The sequence below is a fragment of the Cajanus cajan genome, chromosome 11, assembly GCF_000230855.2.
Source record: "Cajanus cajan strain Asha chromosome 11, NIPB_CcT2T_4, whole genome shotgun sequence".
Lineage (NCBI taxonomy): Eukaryota > Viridiplantae > Streptophyta > Magnoliopsida > Fabales > Fabaceae > Cajanus > Cajanus cajan.
The window spans coordinates 44,016,007-44,038,433 of NC_138527.1; the positions used below are offsets into that span (position 1 = coordinate 44,016,007).

General features: G+C 36.7%; 2 protein-coding genes across 3 annotated transcripts; both read left to right on the forward strand.

The window, feature by feature from the left end:
* The first annotated feature begins 255 nt into the window (after positions 1 to 255).
* LOC109800576 (ethylene-responsive transcription factor CRF1-like) lies at positions 256 to 1,594 on the forward strand. The gene has a single exon (XM_020361356.3). The coding sequence runs from the start codon at positions 664 to 666 to the stop codon at positions 1,408 to 1,410; it is 747 nt and encodes a 248-aa protein (XP_020216945.2). The 5' UTR covers positions 256 to 663; the 3' UTR covers positions 1,411 to 1,594.
* A 15,153-nt stretch (positions 1,595 to 16,747) lies between these two features.
* LOC109801221 (uncharacterized) lies at positions 16,748 to 21,248 on the forward strand. Of its 2 annotated transcripts, none has more exons than XM_020362239.3 (3): positions 16,748 to 16,881; positions 17,561 to 19,502; positions 19,924 to 21,248. In XM_020362239.3, exons 2-3 carry the CDS (start codon positions 17,588 to 17,590, stop codon positions 20,586 to 20,588), a joined length of 2,580 nt encoding a protein of 859 aa, XP_020217828.1. In that variant the 5' UTR covers positions 16,748 to 16,881; positions 17,561 to 17,587; the 3' UTR covers positions 20,589 to 21,248. The 2 variants fall into 2 exon arrangements, with proteins under 2 accessions (XP_020217828.1, XP_020217829.1); XM_020362240.3 differs by lacking the exon at positions 16,748 to 16,881 and adding an exon at positions 16,892 to 17,119.
* The last annotated feature ends 1,179 nt before the right edge of the window (positions 21,249 to 22,427 follow it).

Sequence of the window (22,427 nt, forward strand, 5' to 3'; positions counted from 1 at the left end):
CGGTGCATTTTAGTTGTGGCTAGAGTGCCGGAGATCCATATCTTATATTAGTTTAATGACTTTGATGTATGAAAAGAAAGTGGATATTTTTTTGTAAAAAAGTACAGACATAACCTGGTTTCAAAAGTTTTAAATTAATATAATATAATTTTGGGTTTGCCTTGCCCCCGAAAACAAAACATAGTATTTGATTAAGCGAATAGGTCTCTGAGGGTGGAGGGTGGTTGTTGATTTGATTTGATTGAGAGTACAGCACTGGCTGTAATTTTGCTGCAAGAATCAGGAAATCGTTAGTTTACCCTTTGAAAGGCATAGAAAGAAAGTACTGGAAGCAGAGGCATTTGCAGAGGAGGTAAATTGGGCAACGCAACGCTCTTTATTTTTCTCCACACAAGACAAGACAGACACTCGTATTTTTGTTTAGCCCCACAGCACACTCACAGGCTACAGTGTACACCCCTTGGCCTTGGGTCTATATGCTTCCACTTTTTTTGGTACACTAGACTTGAATCCATGCAGTAACTTTCTCAACCCTATGTAAAAAGTAAAAACCTTGTTTATTTATTGTCTTCTCCCAAAGGAATATCTCTCTCATCCTTTTCACTCTCTCCACTCGTCAATGCTATATGCTATTGCTACCCTCAACATTCTCATAACAATAACATGACTGCGCCACCCACCAAGTACACTCACTACACCAAACACCTCCAACAACACCCACCCAACCACCCATACCCCAGACTCGTCAGAATAACCGTCACGGACACCGACGCCACCGACTCCTCCAGCGACGACGAACAACACCACCCTTCCACGCGCCAGAGGAGGTTCGTCCACCAGATTTCCATTCTCCAAAGCCAGGCCGTCGTTGCCAGGAAGCGGAGCCGAGACAGGGCCCCGCACGGTCGCCGGGTCTCCTCCGGAAGGAAGTTCCGGGGCGTGAGGCAGAGGCCGTGGGGGAAATGGGCGGCCGAGATACGAGACCCGTGGCGAGGCGTCCGCCTGTGGCTGGGCACCTACGACAGCGCGGAGGAAGCCGCCATGGTGTACGACAACGCCGCCATTAAGCTGCGTGGAGCCGACGCGCTGACGAATTTTGTAACGGCTCCCGGCAAGTGGGCGCTTAACGGCGAGGAAAGTCGGTCTGAGGTTGAAAACGAAAAGCAAAAGCTCTTGTCGCCTATTTCCGTGCTTCACTGTTGCTCCTTGTCCGAAGAAGGTGAGTCAGCATTTCCTCCGCTTCCGACGTTCGATTTTGGAGGCTCTTCTCCGGAGACTGCGTTCTTCCTGGACGATTGGCATGCTGCTTCTGAGGATTTCGGATTCAAAACTTGGAATACGGACACAAGTCCTGACTTCTTCCAAGACATCGATGATTTCTTTCTCTCCGATCCCCTTCTCGCTCTTTGATTTCATCACTACTCTTGCTCCTTCTCTTGCCTCCCAAATCGCCAAATTTTGTATCGCCGCCAATGCCCCCTTTTTTTTGTTCATTAGTTTTTTATGTTTGCTCTTCAACTGATGCAGCTTTTCGTTTAATTATATTAATTATATGCCCCTATTTCTAAATTTCCTATTAATTAATTGCTTTATATTCTTTTGCCATTTAATTTAATTGTTTCCAATATTTTCCCCACGTTAATTAGCCGCCATGCCTTCACCATAAGATAAGATGCATACACTACAAATAAAATATGCCTATGTATTGTACTAACGTAACTACTTTATACCAAATAAATTAAGTTATATTTTAACATTTTCATCTTTCTTTTACAGTAATTTTATCTAATGTTAAACAACTCAATATTTCTTACTAGGCCAGGGTAACATTCATAAAAAGTTTAAATATATTTTTGCCTTTTTTTAAAAAGTGAAAATAGAGAGGAATATCCTTAATCTTTGTTAGACTACTTTAAATTTGACCGTTTTGATTTTCACTCCTTTTTATTGTTAAGATTTTTGTTTAAAAGAAAAGGCACGTTAGTTTATTTTTGCACTTGGCGTTGAATAATTAGACAAATACTTGGAGAGGGATTGAATTTTATTAACTCGAGTCACCTATCCAATTGATATAAAGTTTACGTATAAGTAAACCTTTTCTTCTGCTATAGGGACAGTGAAACATGGACAAGAATGTTGTACTGGATTAGAAATATTGGGTAGAAGTGGTATATAGAACGACAACTCGGTATAAAATCTTACAGTATAATTAATGAATTTTGCAGGTTTACAATTAAACTGTTTGTTGTACAATGAATAATAAAGTCGGGATTTATTGATTTATTTAGGCGGAGTTTGTTCAGGTAAATTTATACCTGACATCTACATACTTCACCAGGAATTCAAACCTTGTGAACAACTATTTATTTATTTTTTTAAGAAAAACCTGTTTGGGACAATTTTTTTTACATTTGTGGCCAATGTGCAAGGATAATTAATTAATTCCCGTAGATAAGTCGTGCTGATATAGATCATCACTCAAGCTCAACATATATATAAGTTTTTAGAGATTCTATTCAAATAAGAAACGATGTTCATATTAGGATCCTGGTAGTTCATCTAAAAGTATATTTTTTTTTACTTGTATCTATTGATTAAGAAGCAAATTCAATTTGTTTGCAAAATAATGCGAAACAAGTCAACTTTATCAAATTATAACATGGAAAGTCAACTCTATCAACAGTTTTTGCTTAATTTTTTTTTAAAATATGCCGAAAGCAATTAGGTAAAAAAGACCAAGACTTTAGTTTTGCCCCCCCTTGAAAAGGCAAAACTTAAGTCTCTTTTTCATTTATATTTTCTGTTTTGGTCGAATTGAGTCGTGTTCTCAAGTTCCCAATAAAAGCCAAAGAAAAATAAGAGAGGATCTGTAAAATGCCAAGTGGCACATAAAATGAGAATTGTGATTGAAGGCAACATGAAAATGCGTTTGGGCCTTTGATAGAACCAATTTCTGACAGAAGCAAGTGGCATAATAGCGGATACTTTTCATGGCACTTGCTAGCTCAAGGCAAAAGCAGATATTCGTAGCCATTGCATTTGGACCACGTTAGACTGCTACTTCCTCACCGTTTCCACCTTTTACTCTTTTTCTTTTCCACCATATATAGTTAACCTTTTTTAAATTAAATTATAAAAACTTGGACTAAACAAACTTTTTTTTTTTTAATTAGTAACCTATCTTCTAATGTAAAAAAAATAATAAAAAATCAAAACAACATGCACGAAGTGATTTTAAGAAAAAATATATCTTTTTTCACTCCCTCTATTTAATATAGAGGTGTTTGTTGGCTTAGAGATAATCCAATATTTGTCTTGGTGTATAATGGTGACAACGAGTAGATATCAAAATCTATTTTCTCTCTTGTATTTTTTTTCTTTCTTTTATTTTTCATGTCCTTTCTTTTGTATTAAAAAGATTCATCAAACAATTTCTACTTTTTTTTTTAATTACTATACTATTATAAGACAAATAAAATTATTTGAAATATAACCTTGCACAGTAAACTCTACTTCTTTTTTATACTTTAATATACAAACTTTATTTCTAAGAGAAGGGTGGATATTAATTTATCGTACAATAAACATGCATTGCCAAGAGCAATAATGTAAGTAGATCCGCATTCCATTTGCTGCCTTTAGTTTTGGAAGTTATCATAAAACTATTTTTTTTTTCCAAAAGAAGGGGTACTAGAAATGGAAAGTGCGACGATATATATATATATATTATATAGTGCACAAATTAGGAAAAGAAGAAGAAGAAAACTATTAGATAATAAATATTAAAAAAATGTTTTAAAATTTTAATAAATATTATCACCCACTATATAGTTGATTATACGTACCTACATACATTGCTCCGTATTTAACTTTTTATAGTAACATTAATGTTTCGGGTCGACACAGCATTTATGAAGAAACACATTTTGCATCATTGTTTTTACTCTTTCACTAAACTTCCGTACTATATACTGCTAGTATGTGATACTACTATACAGTATCTTTAAATTTTTTGGCTTGGAAAATCATTTATCATGAAGTACACATTTCGCATGCATCATTGTTATTCCACTAAACTACCGTATATGATGCATTAAAGTCCTCATCCACTAGTAGAAAATAAGTATATTACGTCACCCCTTTTACGTCGGAAATACGAAAATCCGACGTAAAAAAAATGCGGTGGCATTTTTGTAATTTTTGCGAACTTTTTTACGTCGCACCTGGTAAGGTGCGACGTAAAAAGTCCAATCTACGTCGGACCTTCCCAGGTGCGACGTAAAAAGTCCAATCTACGTCGCACCTTCCCAGGTGCGACGTAAATTTACGTCGCACCTTCCCAGGTGCGACGTAAATTTACGTCGCACCCTACCAGGTCCGACGTAAAAAAGACGCAAATTTGAATAAGAGAGCGCGAGGCACACCGCGCGCATTCACTTTTCATTTTTTTCTCTGTAAACCCTCTTCCTCTTCGTTGTGTAAGTCCCTCCGCCTCCTACTCCTTCGGTCCTTTCTTCCTTATAATTTTTCTATCATTCAGTCTCCGTTCATACGACAAAAACAAGCAGTTTGCGTTCATACGACTAAATGTGTATTTTGAACTTATTATGTGTGTTTCTTTATATATTTTGAGTAGGAACAACCAGTGGCTGAAGCCAAGCCTGAGGAGAACAGAGAAGAGAAGCGATTCTGGGAAGAAAAGCGATTTCTGGGAGGAAAACGCAGAAGAAAAGCGATTTCTGGGAAGCAGAACGGGCCGTTCTGCAAGGAGAACGGCCCGTTCTGCAAGGAGAACGGCCCGTTCTCCAAGCAGTATGGGCCGTTCTCCAAACAGAATGCCCCGTTCTGCAAGGAGAACGGGCCGTTCTCCAAGCAGAACGGGCCGTTCTGCTGCATTATTTTTCTTTTTTTTTTAAAATTTTTACGATTTTTTACGTCGGACCTGGGTATGTCCGACGTAAATTTACGTCGGTTTTTGACCCCCGACGTAAATTTTACGTCTCCCGCTTCTACGTCGGACGTTTCCCTGACGTAAAAACCCCTAAATAACCGACGTAAAAAGGGTCTTTTGTACTAGTGATCGTACTGTATTACGTTGTCTTATTGGTTATGTAAGGATCCATTAGTAGATTATCACCCAATCTTAATAAAAAATGTATATTATCGTCCAACAAAATCTAAGCCGTTTCAAATGTAAGCATCAGCAGATAAATATCAAAATAAGTTATTGAATGTAATAAAGCGGTTATTTGCTGGAAGAAAAAAAAAAACCAATAAACAATTGTATCTGAAAAGGATAAATTAAAGGGTTCCTATATTTCCTTTTCCTAGTATAGTATGCATATCATTGTATACGCTGTTGCTGTTGCTGCCATATATAAACTTAGCTGACTGGACCTTTTTGATGCATTAGCAACAAAGTATTTTCGTCTTATATATATGTTGTAAGTTGTAAAACCCCCATTATATATGTAGTCGACCATACCATATTTCATGAACCAAGAAAAAAAACTATAACTTATCCGTGGACCGTGATATATCAACTTATGAAATATAAGGATGTTATGGTTTGAAAATCAAAATAACAAACATGGTCTTCATCTTCGTCTAGTTTAGTTTCAGAAAGATGGTCATGTGCAACGTAATTAATGAGCCTTGAAGCATGTGTACGTGCGAATGGAAAAAACGTTAAGGCACAGCACAGACATGTCATTGTCTAGTATATGAAGTATGGCGGGTAATTTTGATTATATACATAATATATATTCGGAAAAAAAGGCTTGTCCTGCATAATTTGTCTTATCTGCAATGCAACTGGGATTTTTGAAACTCAGCATATATCAGGAAGCCCACTTGGTGCTTACTTACGGATTAGGGTTAGGGAGTGTAGGGTCTATGAATTTCACATTCTGAAATCAGATTTGGTCCCCCACCCTGAACCCTGATGGTATTAGATTAATTTGTGCATATGCTATATATGCACACACTTTCCATGTCTTGCATTTTGCATCATATCATATTATATATATATTTTTTTTCTGTCTATATAAATATGGTATTTACACAAGGTTTCAGACTAATTTGCAAGACAAACTTTTTGGGCACTAATAAAAAACGAATTTAGAAGTACCATATATTGATATAAATCAACCCTACATTGCAGTGCAGATCTTACAAGATAGTTATTAATTGTTTATACATATATATATATATATATATATATATATATATATATTTGATAATAAGATAGTTGTTTATATAATAATATGGGGACAACAACACAAGAGTGATGAGTGATGAGTGATGATGATTAATTTGATGAATGAAGAAGGCGCAGAAGATAACGGGGAAGCAGAGGTAAGGTAAATGAAGAAACACATGTATTCCTGTTTAGTATACAAACAGAAGACCGTAAAATGCCAAAAGAGCTTCCCCGTTCAGAATCACAAAAATACAGCGAATCTTCCATGTTATTCTGCGGCCCCCTACAGCTTCAATCTCAGCCGTACACGAAATCAATCCAACGGTTCGCGGCGTGGTTCCGTTCTGCGCAAGTGTGCAACAGGATCATTTGGTCCCCGCGTCACACGTCTCCTCCAGCTCAACCACGTGATTGTGACTGCACTCTCACCTTTTTATTTCTTTTACATTTTTATATTCAACGCTACTTATTATTATTATTTTTATTTTTATAAAATCAGGTGCTTGTGTAAACAAGTGCTCTCTAAAATCTAAATAAAACCAATAGACAACGCTTGTCTAAACAAGTTCTTTCTTTTTATTTATAAACACTGCAATATTATCAACAACAATAAATAACAAAAAGAGTGTCTTATGACGTAGACGTTTTTTTACATAAAATATTAGAAAAATACTTACCAATATTCTTAGGACACTAGTTAAAGAATAAAAGTAAAAAGTTTTTATTGAAACATATATTTATACATTCTCTTGTGTAATTTTTAATAAAATTTTCTACATATTGATTTGTTAACCAATGTCTTTAAGATACTAATCAATAAGACCCAAAATCTTATTACACTGCTTATTGGCTCAAATATTCTCTTTATATTCCGTGGTTTGATATATAGCGTTTATTTAGTTCTAAATGACGCTATGAATCGACATTTTTTACGTACTGTGTATTCAATTATTAATACAATATAATGATTTTTTTTTTGTTTTTTGTTTTTTGTGAGAAACTACTAGTGTATCGCGTTAAAAAGGATAGAAGGGACAATGTGAATAAGTTAGAAGTTTCAAGTAAAGTTTTTAGTGTAGTATTCATCTTATTCTGAGGAGCGTACCTAACCAGTGTTGGGCTTATTTCCTCGGTGTTCCTTTTCTTCTCTGGGCCCTGTGAAATATTTGACGCGTCATTACTCATTTCCCCGCCGACTACAACGTCACGTAACGATGGACCTTATAAAATTGTATTTGGATACCAACTGATTCTCCCAAAAGTTAAAAATGTGAACACGATTTTCACTCAACAGAGGTTGGGCTTATACGAATCAGCTGTAATTGTATTTTTAATGAGTTTAATTTCTTAGTGTGAAAAAATTTATATTACTAATTGATTAAAATTTATTTTATAAATATTTTTAAAATACGTATCACTTAAATCACACACACATCAATAAATTTATCATATATAATAATCTATAGTTATATAATAATGTAAAAAATGCTATTATATTCTGATTGGATATTTTAATTTAAATTACTTGCGATTTTAGTGACTTAAGTTAAAATTTAAATACATTATATGATATTTCCCAAATTATTTATTTACTTTTTATTAGACAAGTATATACAGATTTGTTTTGAAGACTAAGTATATATAAGTCAAATATGTATAATATTTGCTGAAAAAGCCTCTAGCTTTTATTATATACGCGCAAAGAGAGCAGTGATTAGTTCTTTGGATGACATTCTAAGATATAAATCACGTGCCTAAGGTTTTCTGCCTTTTTTGGTTTTCATCTTTTGATTAAGGGGAGAAGGATACCATTCAAAGGTGACTTGGACTCCAATTAATTATCTTATAAATTATTTACCAACTATAATATATATATATATATATATATATATATATATATATATATATATATATATATATATATATATATATATATATATATATATAAGTATTTCTAATTTTGGCCAGAATTAACTTAATTCCAACAGTTTGCCTATAAAGTGAGATTTGTTTACAACTTTTATAAACGTTATTTTATATTAATTGTATACAAACAAGCTCTGAGAGAACTTTATCTTCTTTTTTTTTTTTTGTGAACAGAAGTTAAATCTAAGAAAACAACGTTGGCTAGAAAAATACTCTCCATTGTTAAATTAAACTACACAGAAGTGAACCTTTCAGCAGATTACCCAAACAGAAGCCTGTTCAGTTTGTACCCTGAATTCAAGTGTATTCTTTTTGGATAAATAGTTCAAACTTTGCCAAACCGAGAGATAAAAATAAAAACTCGGACAAAAACAGGGTTTTATCGGGCAACAAACAAATGCGTGAATGAATATGTTTTTCTTTTTCCTCAAAATAAGCATATTAGGAAGAAAGAAAGCAGTACTTGTATATGATTACTAGATTAGCAATCATGATGCAACAAACTTGATAATCCAGTTCTTTGCACCCAAAATAGATATGAAAATAACTTAATTAAGCATTGAGCACTGTGATATCTCAAAAATGTTTCCTTAATGACAATGATTCAATGAAGGAGTGAAATTATGTGCGTTGTTCAATTAGTTAATTGAATCAAGTTGTAAACCAAAACTACATTAACTGCTGTAGAAGATGGAAGCGGCACTTCACCATATCAGTTGTTAGGTGTCGAGCTAAAAATAATACAACGCGGCCAATTCTCGGTTACATGTTTAAGATGACTACGCTACTGCACTGTGAAAAAAAAAAAAGTTGTAACAAACTAACAATATCAACCAAAAATAAAAATAAAAATAATGCTAACTATATAAAAATAAATTAACCGCTTACAATTTGTGCCGTGAGAAGGCAAACATTAAACAATTTGCTTATAAATAAAAGATTGAGGAGCAGTTATGCTGCGGGTGGAAATGTAATTTGCTGGCACCATTTTTGTAGTCACCTTACTTCATTATTAAGATTATTGTATCTATACTATTTTAATGCTGCTTATTGCGTAGAAATAGGTTGTATTCTGTACGGCTTGAATGAATAAAATTAAGAGTATTCAACCAATCAAGCATATTGAGTATATAATGTCCTACCAATATGATAATACGATCGAGAGGACATTTGTGACCCTTTTTAGAGAGCTGTTAAATGAGTTTTTCATCCATTTAATATCTTCACCTGTCTGCTGTCTTTTATTATACTTTATGTAGAGAACACTGGTCGTTGATGGTCAATTAAGGATTTGTTTGGTTATAAAAGTTAAAATAAACCTTTGTTGGCATTACTTGATCTCGCCAAATGACAAATAGTAATCGAGATTGATGACCACAACATAGGATCGACAGCACAATAAAGCAATACAGATGTGACATCATGTGAGTTGGCCTTAATTTGGCTTTTCGATTTGAGCATTACATATTGACATCTAATGTATGAATGTGTTTAGTTATTCGTCATTATATGCACTGTAAGAAAAGAAATATAAAAGGTTAATTTTTTAGTTGAAAACCAAATCATTCATTAGGCTTTATTCTGGTAAAACCAACCAAGAAACAAAATCACGGTTCATATAAGGAGTTGTCTTCTCTGAATTCGATGTACATGACTGGCTTTGCCTTCTCTAAGCAAATGATAATAATAATAAAGTTGGTTTTTAGTGCTTTGCTTACTAGTTGCTACCATTGCTTCGCTGTTAATTGGCTTTTAGTACCTTGCTCTACTCTATTCATTGCTACAACTGCTGTTCTGTTATCTGTCGCTTAGATTTATTGTAAAATTGAATAAATAACAAAAAAAAAAAAAAAAAAAAAAACTTAACACGCAGGCTTCATCATGCGAACCTATTCTATTCTAACACGAGTGTTTCTGAAAGTTGCAGCTTTCTAAAGGTACTATGAGAATACTTTGGTACAGTAGCATAGGTAGTGTTAACATTTAATCGAAATATAAGATAAAATAAAAAAATGAATTGGAGAAGAGGAGGTATGTGTAGAATGAATGAAGGTTAAAAAGAAGGATGGGGAAAATTGTTTTGTTAATGAATTTAGGGGAAAGGGCGGTGAAGCGATTAAAGAGGTAAAGATTGAGAGGAATGTACAATATAAGATTGCGGAAGGCAGTGAAAAAGAGAAACAAGGTTGAATTCCTGTGGGCATAACATAACATATCATAGATAAAGATAAAGATAAAGCACCTTGTTTGTTTGATTGGAATCAGAAGGTGGAGGAGGAGTGGATGAGATAAGTGAGCGCCAAAGCCAACATCATGAGCACATACGCAATCCCTTGATCAATGGAGGTTCCTGAAGCGAACGACATAAAGTTATGAAAATGAGAATGCAATGCAATGGAAGATGGGATGGAGTTACCGTCGCTAGTGGGAGGCGGTGCCGGAGGTAGGGATTGAGCATTGGCGGCGAGAGGCATGCAGAGAGCGAAGAGGAGAGAGGCAAGGAAGGCCATCACTCCCAAACCGAATGAAAATCTGGAACTTGCCATCTTTTCTTTTTTCTCTCTCGCTCCCCACTCCCCACTGCCTCACGCCTTTAATAAGCCCTTGCGTTACGGAGGAGAGAGAGAGAGAGAGAGGCAACCGGCCAAGCCGGTAGTGCAAAATGCCATGGTGGGGTCCACCACCTTGTTCAAGCTGTAAACCCATGTGATTGCCCCTTTCCTTTCGATTCCACACCGCTCACACTCTGTCGCCTTTTGCCTTGGCGCCATATGCTTTCTCTAACTTTTCTTTCAAATTTAAACAAATATCCCATCATTTTTTTAAACCTTTATTCTACTTTTAACCATCTACCTTTCATCCATATGTCATTTTATCGCTCAATTTTTTATATTTTATATTTTCCCACCTAAAATTTATGTTTTTATATATATTTTTACAATATTAATTAATCAATTATTTTTATTTGAATAATAACAAGATATATTGATTATTTATGTGTTATATTAATTATTAACATGATATATTATATCTTGTTAATATTTATATATTATATTAATAATCAATATGTCACATCAAAAATTAATGAACAAAGTAATAATATGCAAAATTTTAAAAATTGTAATATAATGTATAATTTAAAAAGTTCAGTGATAAAACTTTTATAATCATAAAAATATGGATGACAAAAAGTGTAAATAATATTTTTTATATTTTAAGATATTAAATAAATTTTAATTTTAGTTTAATATTTTTTGTATTAAGATTGTTAATAATATTTTTTTTTTATAAAGAGATATAACTTTTTCTTATCGAATTGATCTCTATAAAGTTATATTCAATTATTATTATATATCTAAGACAGGAATCAAATCTCAGCCTTTAATTAAAAAGTACACATATCAAATAATATTTAAATTAATCTTTAGATAAAAAAATTTAATAAAATTAATAAGTTGTTAGTACAAGTAAAATTAAACTAAATTTCTTTAAATAAAGTATTAAATTCAAATCCTATGAATAAAAAAAATATAATTGAAAGAGAATATTTCACTAATAATGATCAACCAAGTTTCTGGATGAATTATTCTCTTATAAAGTTAGTGGATACTCCCTTTCAATGTATATATAAGCAAAAAAAATGTTTAAATTGTTTCAGCTCAAATATAATCAAATTTTTCAATAAAGTCAATTTTATTTAATATTTTTATCCAAAAAATACTCTTAAAGTAATAAATTATCTACAATAAGTATGATTAAAGATATTTTATTAAATACAATGTATATTTAATTTAATTGTCTTCATTAATATATGTTAAGTTATTTTTTTTTCTTATATAAGTTTAGAAGAAATATTTCACATCAATAATATGATTATTCAAATAAAAAAATTACTATATTATCTCTCTATATAAGACTCTTTTAATTTACACATTTTTTAAAAAATTTGATTAATCTAATTAATATTAAATTTGTCAACAAAAAAAATGAACTATTTTTAAAAAATTATCCTCAACATTATATAAATTAATCATCTCTTTTCATATAATTACTCCCCGATTAATTAATTAATGTTAAAAATATATTTATTCAATTTTCTCATTCCTGATGAGAGAATATTTTTTATCCCATTCATTAGTTTTTTCCTAAAAAAATTATTAATTAATTACGAGTATTGTAAAAGGAAGATAATCAATAAAAAAGCCAATTAGAAACTGTACTATCCGCACTGCATAGCCGAGTTCCGAGCTCGGTACCACAACGCAAGCCGACCTCGGACGCGCACCGCGTGGCATCAGCTCGACATTTAAGTGAATCATAACTGATTCTCGAGGATCTCGCCCCAGACGAGGTCCGTTATCTAATCACATTACATCTTATCTCAAGCCCAAGGCCCAAAGCAACCCTAAGTCACACCAAGGTAAGTGCATTACATATACGAGACACATACTCATACAAACCCTAACTTTAGCATCAGAGTCTCTTTTGCAGGTACCACCCCCATCTCGGAGCACCAGCGTACCAGTGAAGGAGGCTCACCGATCTTACATGGCAGATCAACTCTACAGCAGATTTCCGGTAAGAACATTTGGCGCCCACCGTGGGGTCGACCAAGACAGCTCTTATCGGCCACTCCTATGGTTTTCACCAGAAGTCATAGTAGACGCACGACAGACGACGCAAACCACTCAACTGCCATGGATAACGAAGCAGCGTTGAGGAGACTGATCGATCAGGTCGAACAGATGCGGCAGCAACACGCCGCCGACCTACAAAACATGCGTGCCAAGCACGACACTAACCTAGCGGCAATGCGTGCCACTAACGAAGCCAACCTGGCGGCGCTACGCGCCGAGAACGAGCGAATCCGCGCTCAACTCCCTCGACACCACTCCGATCATCCTCCTCATACGGGCAACCACAATGAGGAAGAGGAGCACTCAGTCTCTCAACCTCGGACGACAACCAAGACACCAACTCAACGACCTGCAACGCATCGGTCTCACGCACCGACGCACAAGTCAGCCCATGAAATCAGCAAGGCCCTCACTCATGCCGCGGGGGATCAGGCAACCTTCCGCCGCCACCCTTTTGTGGATGGCATTATGGAGACACCACTCCCTCACGGGTGGAAGCCTCTCCACCTCGACCGCTACGATGGCACGACAGACCCGGATGAGCACATCGACTTGTACACAACACAGGTAAATCTCTACACCAACAATGATGCTATTTTGTGTAGGGTGTTTCCTACCTCACTCAAGGGGGCCGTGCTCAACTGGTACACCCAACTGCCCCCCGAGTCCATCGACAGTTTTGGCACCCTAGTCAGGAGATTCACCGCGCAATATGCGACGAGCCGACCTCATCATGTCACTTCAGCCGCCTTGGCCGGTCTCAGGCAAAACGACGACGAACCACTCCGGGCATTCATGGAACGGTTCGCTGCCACCTCGATCAAGATTAGAAACCTGAATCCCGAGGTTGCCCTACATGCCATGCTCATGGCACTCAAACCCGGGCCATTTGTCGACAGCCTGTGTCGTGAGTCCCCCCGCGACATGGACGAGCTCCGCGCCCGCGCCGCAGGTTACATCCAGATGGAGGAAAATCCGCCTTTCGTGACCAGGTTCGCAGAAAAGGACCTGCAAAGCCAGAGCAGGGGCACAACGACAAGGTCAAAGTCAACAATGACAGCCAGTTCAAGAGGTCGGCTAAGGCAAACAGAGGGGGGAGATACGACTTCTACACTCCCCTGAACGCACCAGAGTCCACATCCTGGAAGAAGCCAGCAACAACAACTTACTCGCCCTTCCACCACCAGGTCACACTCCCAACAGCGCCGACAAGTCCAAACACTGTCGGTACCACAGGAACCATGGTCACACCACGGAGGAGTGTCGCACGCTTCGGGACCGCATCGAAGAGCTCATCCTGGTAGGCCACCTCGGCCAATACATCCAGCGACAGCAGGGTCACCGAGGAGGCTATGGTAGTCGGGGGCGTGGCAGAGGACGAGGCTCGGGAACTCGCACGGACCAACCCTCAGGCTCCCAACAAAATGCCGGCGGCGTAGTGCAGGCCGAGGTAAGCCAGGAGACAGGGTCAGCCCCCTTACGGGGAGTGATTAACACAATTGCAGGTGGTTTCGCTGGGGGGGCGCCAGCAGCTCGGCCCGAAAAAGGCACCTGCGGAATGTCAACTGCATCCACTCTACCACCTCGGCCTCGCACCAAAGCTCACTGCCGATCTCCTTCTCTGACGAGGATTACGCGGGTGTCAGCCCTAACCAAGATGATCTCATGGTTATCATGGTGGAGGTCGCTAACTGGGAGGTACAGAAGACACTCATTGACCAAGGAAGTTCGGTCGACGTCCTGTACTGGCCAACGTTCCTTAGGCTAGACGTCCCCCATTCTCTCATCCAGCCACACACGGAGCCCTTAGTCGGCTTCGCAGGAGAGCGAGTTCACACTCGCGGGTACATAGACCTACTGACAACCTTCGGGGTACCCCCGGATACAAGGAGAATCATGGTTCGATACCTTCTCGTGGAGGCCAACACCTCCTATAACATCATCATCGGGAGGCCAACCTTGAATCAGCTCGGAGCGGTGGTGTCCACCCCACACCTCACCATGAAGTCCCCAGGGAATGACGGCAAGATCATCTCCGTCAAGGCAAATCAGAAGACAGCTCGCCAGTGTTACGCCGAGAGTCTGAAGATCTCCTCATCCGGAGCAAGGGGGGTCCCCCCACCATAGCTCACTAGGTTCTATTTCTCCTTTCTGTATGAACAAAATTGTGCACTCTTTTCCCGCCTCAGTCCTTGACTGAGAGGGTTTTTAACGAGGCACACAAAAACGATTGATAAAATTACTCATTTTGCTGAATCCATTTTCTTATTTATTGTTTTTATAAAAAACAAAATCGAACCAATCTCTTTCACCCTTACTAAGGTCGAGTACGAACCTTAATACTCCAAAATGAGGTCAAATACGAACCTCAACACTCCAAACCGAGGTCGAGTCCGAACCCCGTTAAAATCTTGAGGTCGAATACAAACCTCAACACTCCCAATCCGAAGTCGAATCTGAACCTCGTTAAAGTTTGAGGTCGAATACGAACCTCAATAATCTTATCCCATAACGCGCCACTTGCACGTTTCCGGGAAATGAACAGTCGCGACACATGGCACCACAACGAGCAAGCGTACGCGAAAGGTCACCTCCCCCCAGCAAGCTCGGTCTTAACTCCTCAACCTACAGTCTTCGGAGCTCGGGGGGCTAGTGTACTATCCGCACTGCGTAGCCGAGCTCCGAGCTCGGCACCACAACGCAAGCCGAACTCGGACGCGCACCGCGTGGCATCAGCTCGGCATTTAAGTGAATCATAACTAATTCCCGAGGATCTCGCCCCAGACGAGGTCCGTTATCTAATCACATGACATCTTATCTCAGGCCTAAGGCCCAAAACAACCCTAAGTCACACCAAGGTACGTGCATTACATATACGAGACACATACTCATACAAACCCTAACTTTAGCATCAGAGTCTTTTTTGCAGGTACCACCCCCATCTCGGAGCACCAGCGTACCAGTGAAGGAGGCTCACCAATCTTACCTGGCAGATCAGCTCTACAGCAGATTTCCGGTAAGAACAGAAACAAACTTTAAAAAATAAAGTGAAAATGATCCTGATCAATTTGCTTTAGATAAAGCAATAAAAAAAACATTTTTAAAAAGTAGTTAGAATTTTCTTTTAAAAAAACATCATAAAATTATTATTATTTTTATAGAAAAAAACAGTTTAGATAATCGCATAAAGAAAATTATTGAAAAAAAGTTTAAGAAAAAATTTATATATAGAAAGAGACAAATAGATAAATGTACAAATAAATAGAAAAAAGAAATTGTATTATTAAGTTATTATTAAATATTAGGAACATGAGAGAACTTTTTATTAGAACTCTATATGTGTCCATAATGATAATTTTGAATCAATCTAACTTAGTTTAAATTTCAATTATTCTCACATTTTACTAAAATTTATTATTTTCAATAAATTTCAAACTATCAAATATTTTTTATTTAGTATTTTTATTATTAACTAAAATTTATTAAAAAATATAAATTTAGGTGACTTCCACATTGAGTAACATTTGTTATTTTCAATAAATTTCAAACAAACTCAAATATTTTTTGTCTTGCATTCTTTATTATTAGTAAAAATTTATTAAAAATCATAAATCTCAGTAAGAAAAAATTAATCTTAAACATCACCTCATTTTACAGCTGAGTACATAATTATAATTAACGAGATGCAACATCTCAGTACTCTATATATGATTGTGTATTATATATTTTAAGGGTATCCTCTCTTCCATAAACCCGAAATAACAGAGACACTTTTTTATAACATGTTTTTTTTCATGCATATAATATAAATTCGATACTAAACCTAAAATTATGTTTAAAGGGTTTTCACTACTTTAATTAAGATATGTTCTAAATGAGTACAGTAGTCCCTTAGAATTATAAAAACGACGTCGTTGATTAGAATGTTGGCCAAGCTGGCATTGAATGAAATAGTAACATATATATAATTTGTTGTGAAACTTCTAAAAACGCTTGTGAAGGAGAATGACGACCATGACCGCAGTTAGCAATGCGAATACGTGGTCGCTGTAAGAGAAAATTGGCGGCAAGATCGGAGACATGCAACGGCCATTTGCATTCTCGCTAGAGTCTTAGGTAAGAAATGAACAACAAAACAAACTCTTTCTCCAGTTCAATCCTTCACTTCCAGTAACGTTAACATACCGTCAAACTTTCATTTCCGTTTCCCTTTCTCTCCGTCGGTTTTCTCTTACATTAATTGCTTAACTCATCATCATACCACCCTGCAACCACCAAACTCCTAAACCCCAAAATAATCATATAAAACACCCTCCCGCCTTCTTCTTCTTCTTGCTTTCCCATCTCTCACAGGGTAACATTTTCTCATCTTTCTATTCACGATTCTTGTCATCCTTAATATCATAGCAACTTCTCTTTTTCCTAAAGCCATAAGGCTTTTTCCTTCACCATTTTCGATAAATGATTAGATAATCCAGAATAGTCAATTAATCTATACGTGTGCTTTTCAATATTTATGATTTTTAACCATATTTGATTACATGATATTGATAGTAAAACCCGGTAAAAAAATCATATCATGCTCATCTGAACTATCTAATAAAATCATGCATATAGTAGAAGTACTTAATAATTTCATTATGAATTTGGTGACACATAATCTCTATGCATGGATTCATTTACTTTAAATGCAATCGTAATTCTACATCCATTTAGGTACATTGTTGTTATGATCCGGATTGGTGACACTTTATGCATGGAAATCCAATTGTAATTGTAAAGTGTTGTTTTGCAGATTTAATTAAATTTGGAAGGTGCCGGAATGGAACAATTCCGGCATATAGGAGAGGTGGTTGGGAGTCTGAAAGCGCTAATGGTGTTGCGCGACGAAATCCAAATCAACCAACGGCAATGCTGTTTGATTCTGGACATCTTCAGTTTGGCGATGGAGACGATCGCGGAGGAGATACGGCAGAATCTGAAGCTGGAGGAGCGAAACACGAAATGGAAGTGTCTGGAGTATCCTCTGAAGGAGCTATGCAGGGTTTTCAAGGAGGGAGAGCTTTACATAAGGCAGTGTTTGGATTCGAAGGAGTGGTTGGGGAAAGCCCTGACGCTCTCTCAGAACCGCGACTGCGTGGAATTCCACATCCACAACCTGCTCTGCTACTTCCCGGCGGTGGTGGAGGCCATCGAGAGCGCGGGCGAGATCTCAGGCGTGGATCCCGACGAGAAGGGGAAGAAGAAGCTGATGCTGGCTCGGAAGTACGACGTGGAATGGAACGACCCGAAGCTGTTCCAGTGGAGGTACGGGAAACAGTATCTGGTCCCGCGCGAGATCTGCAAGCAGTTGGAAAACGCGTGGCGAGAGGACAGGTGGCGCCTCGTTGAGGCCATCAAGGACAAGACTCAGAGAAAGGCTTCCGCGTTCACCAAAAGCCAGCACCGCCTCGCTGACACGCTTCTCAGGAAACTCGTTAATGGCTCCGAGATGGGCCCAATTGGGGTCCTCGTTGGGTCCAAGGATTACCTCGTCAGACGCAGATTGGGCCGCGGGAGGGAGTTTAAGGAGATCCAATGGCTGGGTCATGGCTTCGCTTTGCGCCAGTTTCAAGCGGAGAGAGAAGCCCACCAGGCAGAGGTTTCGTCTCTTCTCTCGCTCTCTCACCCCAACATACTGCAGTACCTATGCGGCTTTTACGACGAGGAGAAGAAAGAGTTTTCTCTTGTCATGGAGTTGATGAACAAGGATTTAGGAACTTACATGAAAGAGAATTGTGGGCCCAGGAGACAGATTCTCTTCTCTGTCCCTGTCGTCGTCGATCTCATGCTTCAGATGGCCCGAGGCATGGAGTATCTACACTCTAAAAAGATTTGCCATGGACACCTTAACCCTTGCAATATTTTACTCCGGGCCAGGAACTCCCAAGAGGGTTATTTTCAGGCCAAGGTTACAGGTTTTGGCTTATCTTCTTTGCACAAGGGTGATTCCAACGAGGACATAAACCCTTTAACTTGGTATGCCCCTGAAATTCTCACCGAGTTGGAGCAAACAGGGGATGCTTGTGCTTCTACATCAGAGAAATCTGATGCATATAGCTTTGGGATGATATGCTTCGAGTTGTTGACAGGGAAAGTGCCTTTTGAGGATAACCACCTTAAAGGAGATAGAACGAGCCATAACATTAAAGCGGGGGAGAGACCCTTGTTTCCTTACCAATCCCCCAAGTACCTTGTGAGTTTGATAAAAAAGTGTTGGCAAACGGACCCTTCTCAGCGTCCTACATTCTCCTCCATTTGTAGGATTCTGCGTTACACAAAAAAGTTTCTTGCCATGAACCCTGAAGTCAACGTTATTGACCAGCAGCAGGTTCCGCCTGTTGATTGCTGCGACATAGAGGCAACGTTCCTCAAGAGCGTTACGATGGAGAGGACTTCTGTGTCCGCTGTGTCGCAGATACCGTTTGAAATGTTTGCTTATAAAGTTGCTGAGAAAGGTAAAATGAGTCGGAACAATGGTACTAAGGATAAGTGCTGCGACTGCGAGGTCCCCAAGGATGATTCCTCGGCGTGTAAGAGTGAAAGTGATGACCAAAACACAGTGTGTGCTGACGATAACATGTCGGTAGTGGAAGATCCGCTCCCACTAGGAGGAAACTATCCAACCTCTGAATCCCCGTTCAGGAGAACTGATCGAATAAAGAAACAAACACAACTAAAGAACAAAAAAGACCAAGGTCAGTTCAGTTGTTTAATTTGCACTCTATGTGTTACAATATATGGTTTCCAAGGCCTTTTATTTTAGGAAAATAATTCATGCAAACTTGAGTGGTATTTAACGCCTAAAGTAAAAAATAAATACAAACAAGTACGTGGATCAACGGGTAAAAGTTGTTTTAGTTTAACGTAGTCTCAGTTTGAGTCCTGAGTTCTCGAAGGAAGGGTATTGCTAGTCATAATGGTCTTACCAGACTCAAACAAAATATCTATGGTGATCATCTTAGCATGTTATTTACGCTCCACCCAATTATTATATTGAGGATAGAGACATTATGGTTTTTGGTTTGTGATGAAAATATTTAGGAGTGTGTTTGTATTTTGATATTTTGCTGAATTTGATTGCAAGAAACTAAATATATATTCAATTGGTTGAAACAGGAACATCAAATAGGCATGCGACAAAATCATTAGCATCATCTAATCGTGTTTTAAGGACGAGTAAGGTGAATCGGTCGTTGTTGGCACCAAGTCCCGGTAGAAGTCGACCTCCCCTAGTCTCTGAATCAGAGCGCAACTCCAAAGGGAATCAATTACCATCAATGTCGATTCCTTCGAGCTCAGTTAGAAGAAAAAAAACTGATGGTAACTTGTCGGATTCTAAGGCCAGTTTAAAGCCCAAAAAAAGGGACCAGTCACCATCATCTACATATGGCAGTGTCTGTGTCACGGATGGATTAAAGATGAAAAAACCACAACTACCATTGAAACCTTCTTCGAGCCCAGCAAGACTAAGACGTGCCAACACTGAGACCAATTTGAAATGTCTCGCGCCAAACCCTGCGTTGAGCACTTCGAAAACATGCACAAGCAAAAAAGGTGGTGCTCATGTCTCAGATATGTATAGTGGTTTAAAGGTGACAAGAGGTAGGTTATCATTGTTCGCATCGAGTCCCTTGAGCTCCCATGAGAGAAGAAGAAAAACAAGTGGTCATGTCTCTGACTCCGAGAGTACTAGTACGAAGAATAGAGAAAGCTTGTCACCATTTACAACGAATCCTTTGAGTCCATATGAGAGCAGAACTTGTGGACATGTCTCGGATTGAGGTCCTTTACCTTTCTTAGCACAGTTCTAGTCCTCAGATCACCATTTGCATCATGCAGTTTTTCCCAATATTTATGTACTCTTACTTAACACATGCATATCTGAAGATAAATGGAAAACACAAAATGTAGCTTCTTAAGAGTTAAGAGAGAAGGTTAGAAGCAGAGTTTCATGCCTGGTTGTATTATTTGCTGGTGTTTTAGGACTACGGTTTTTAGCAACTGAATTTTGGGTGGATATATTCGTCACAACTGGAACTTGACTCCCTAACTTTCTATCCCTTTTGTTTCCTTTCCTAATACTCTTTCTCAAATTCAATTATGTTCAATTCGATTAGGATTCTTTACATAAATTGTTAGTTGTGTAGTGGGAGAAAGCAGGGACAATTCATCTAACCAAGCTCCACGAGAGACCTAAATCTTGACATTAACCTGTTTGGATTTGCACTTTCTAGCTTTAACATATCACCTAAAAAAATTAAAGGTTGTTTTTGGCTTATTTAGGTGAATTTTAAAGGAACATAAATCGCAGATCGTGGATGGTGAACTACACACCCTACAAGTGATTGGTTTAATGCAAAATAAAGGTGTACATATAAACTAATTCAATGTAATAAATAAAAAATAAAATAAAATTTCACAATCTAAATTTTTTTTTTGAATGAGATCAATTTTTAATAATATTCAAATCAATCTATATGTACATGCTAGATAATTTTATTTATAAAAGTAGGACAATGCTCGTATATATTTATATACTATTTACTCAATAAATATTTATGAAATTATTTTATTATTATATTATTCTTTGAATTTTTTTTTATCAAATTAAGTCTTATTATTATTATTATTATTATTTACAAGGTCATAAGCATCCTTTACATAAGTAATTATATACAAATTAAGTTGGATTACAATAAATTAAGTTGGATTACAACAAGCAATTTCCTTTATTCTATATAATTGTATACTTAAAACTCGAAATCAATAATGGTATCACTAGAAATTGAAATTTTTTGTTAATTTAAATATAATATAATCTAGACTTAGTTTGTAAAAATTTAAATATTTTTTTTTGTTATATTTTCTTATCAAATTTTCTCATTACAGCCTCATGAAGAGTTAAATATTTTTTTAGTGAATTTTTAAAGAATAAATATAAAATTAACAAATTTTTAAAGCTGAAAAAAAACTATAAACTGTAAGAAAAAAATATATTTTAAAACTTAAAACTAAAACCTACTTACCTACCGCTAATTTTATATTCTTTTAATCAAGTATTTTCATCAAATGATTGACAAGTAAACGTTTCTTTTAATAATGAATATTCTCTATCTTTTTTTTGATAACCTAATGAATATTCTCTATTAATAACTGTTACCAAAAACATATAGACGTTTTTTTTTTGGTGTTGTACATATAGACGTTATTTAATTGAAAACTTAATGAAAAAATATAAGAATTTTAATCTAAATATTTTCTAAAATTAAAAAAAATACTATAATTGTCCTAATATAAAACAATATTTTAAAAATCGGATCGATTATCAAATTGGTCAGGTCAAGGGTCAAATTGATGAATTATTAATTGAATCGCACAATCCAATTTTTATTAATTTTTTTAAAAAAAATATTCATGTGATATGTATTTTATGTCATATCATACAGAATCTCTAAAAAAAATTATAGTCAATAATTGATAATGCAATCAAATTCTAAACAGATTGAACATCATAAATTAATATATAATTAAATATATAGTTTTTAAATTAAAATATTATTATATAAATTATTTAAGTCAATTATATAAGGACAAAACATATTCATTTAGTGGTCATTGTA

Bases quoted from the DNA above. Each gene is read 5' to 3' on its own strand.
- LOC109800576 (XM_020361356.3), top strand. From the start codon at position 664: ATGACTGCGCCACCCACCAAGTACACTCACTACACCAAACACCTCCAA.
- LOC109801221 (XM_020362239.3), top strand. From the start codon at position 17,588: ATGGAACAATTCCGGCATATAGGAGAGGTGGTTGGGAGTCTGAAAGCG. The intron at 19,503-19,923 runs GTCAGTTCAGTT...TGGTTGAAACAG, and splicing joins AAAGAACAAAAAAGACCAAG to GAACATCAAATAGGCATGCG.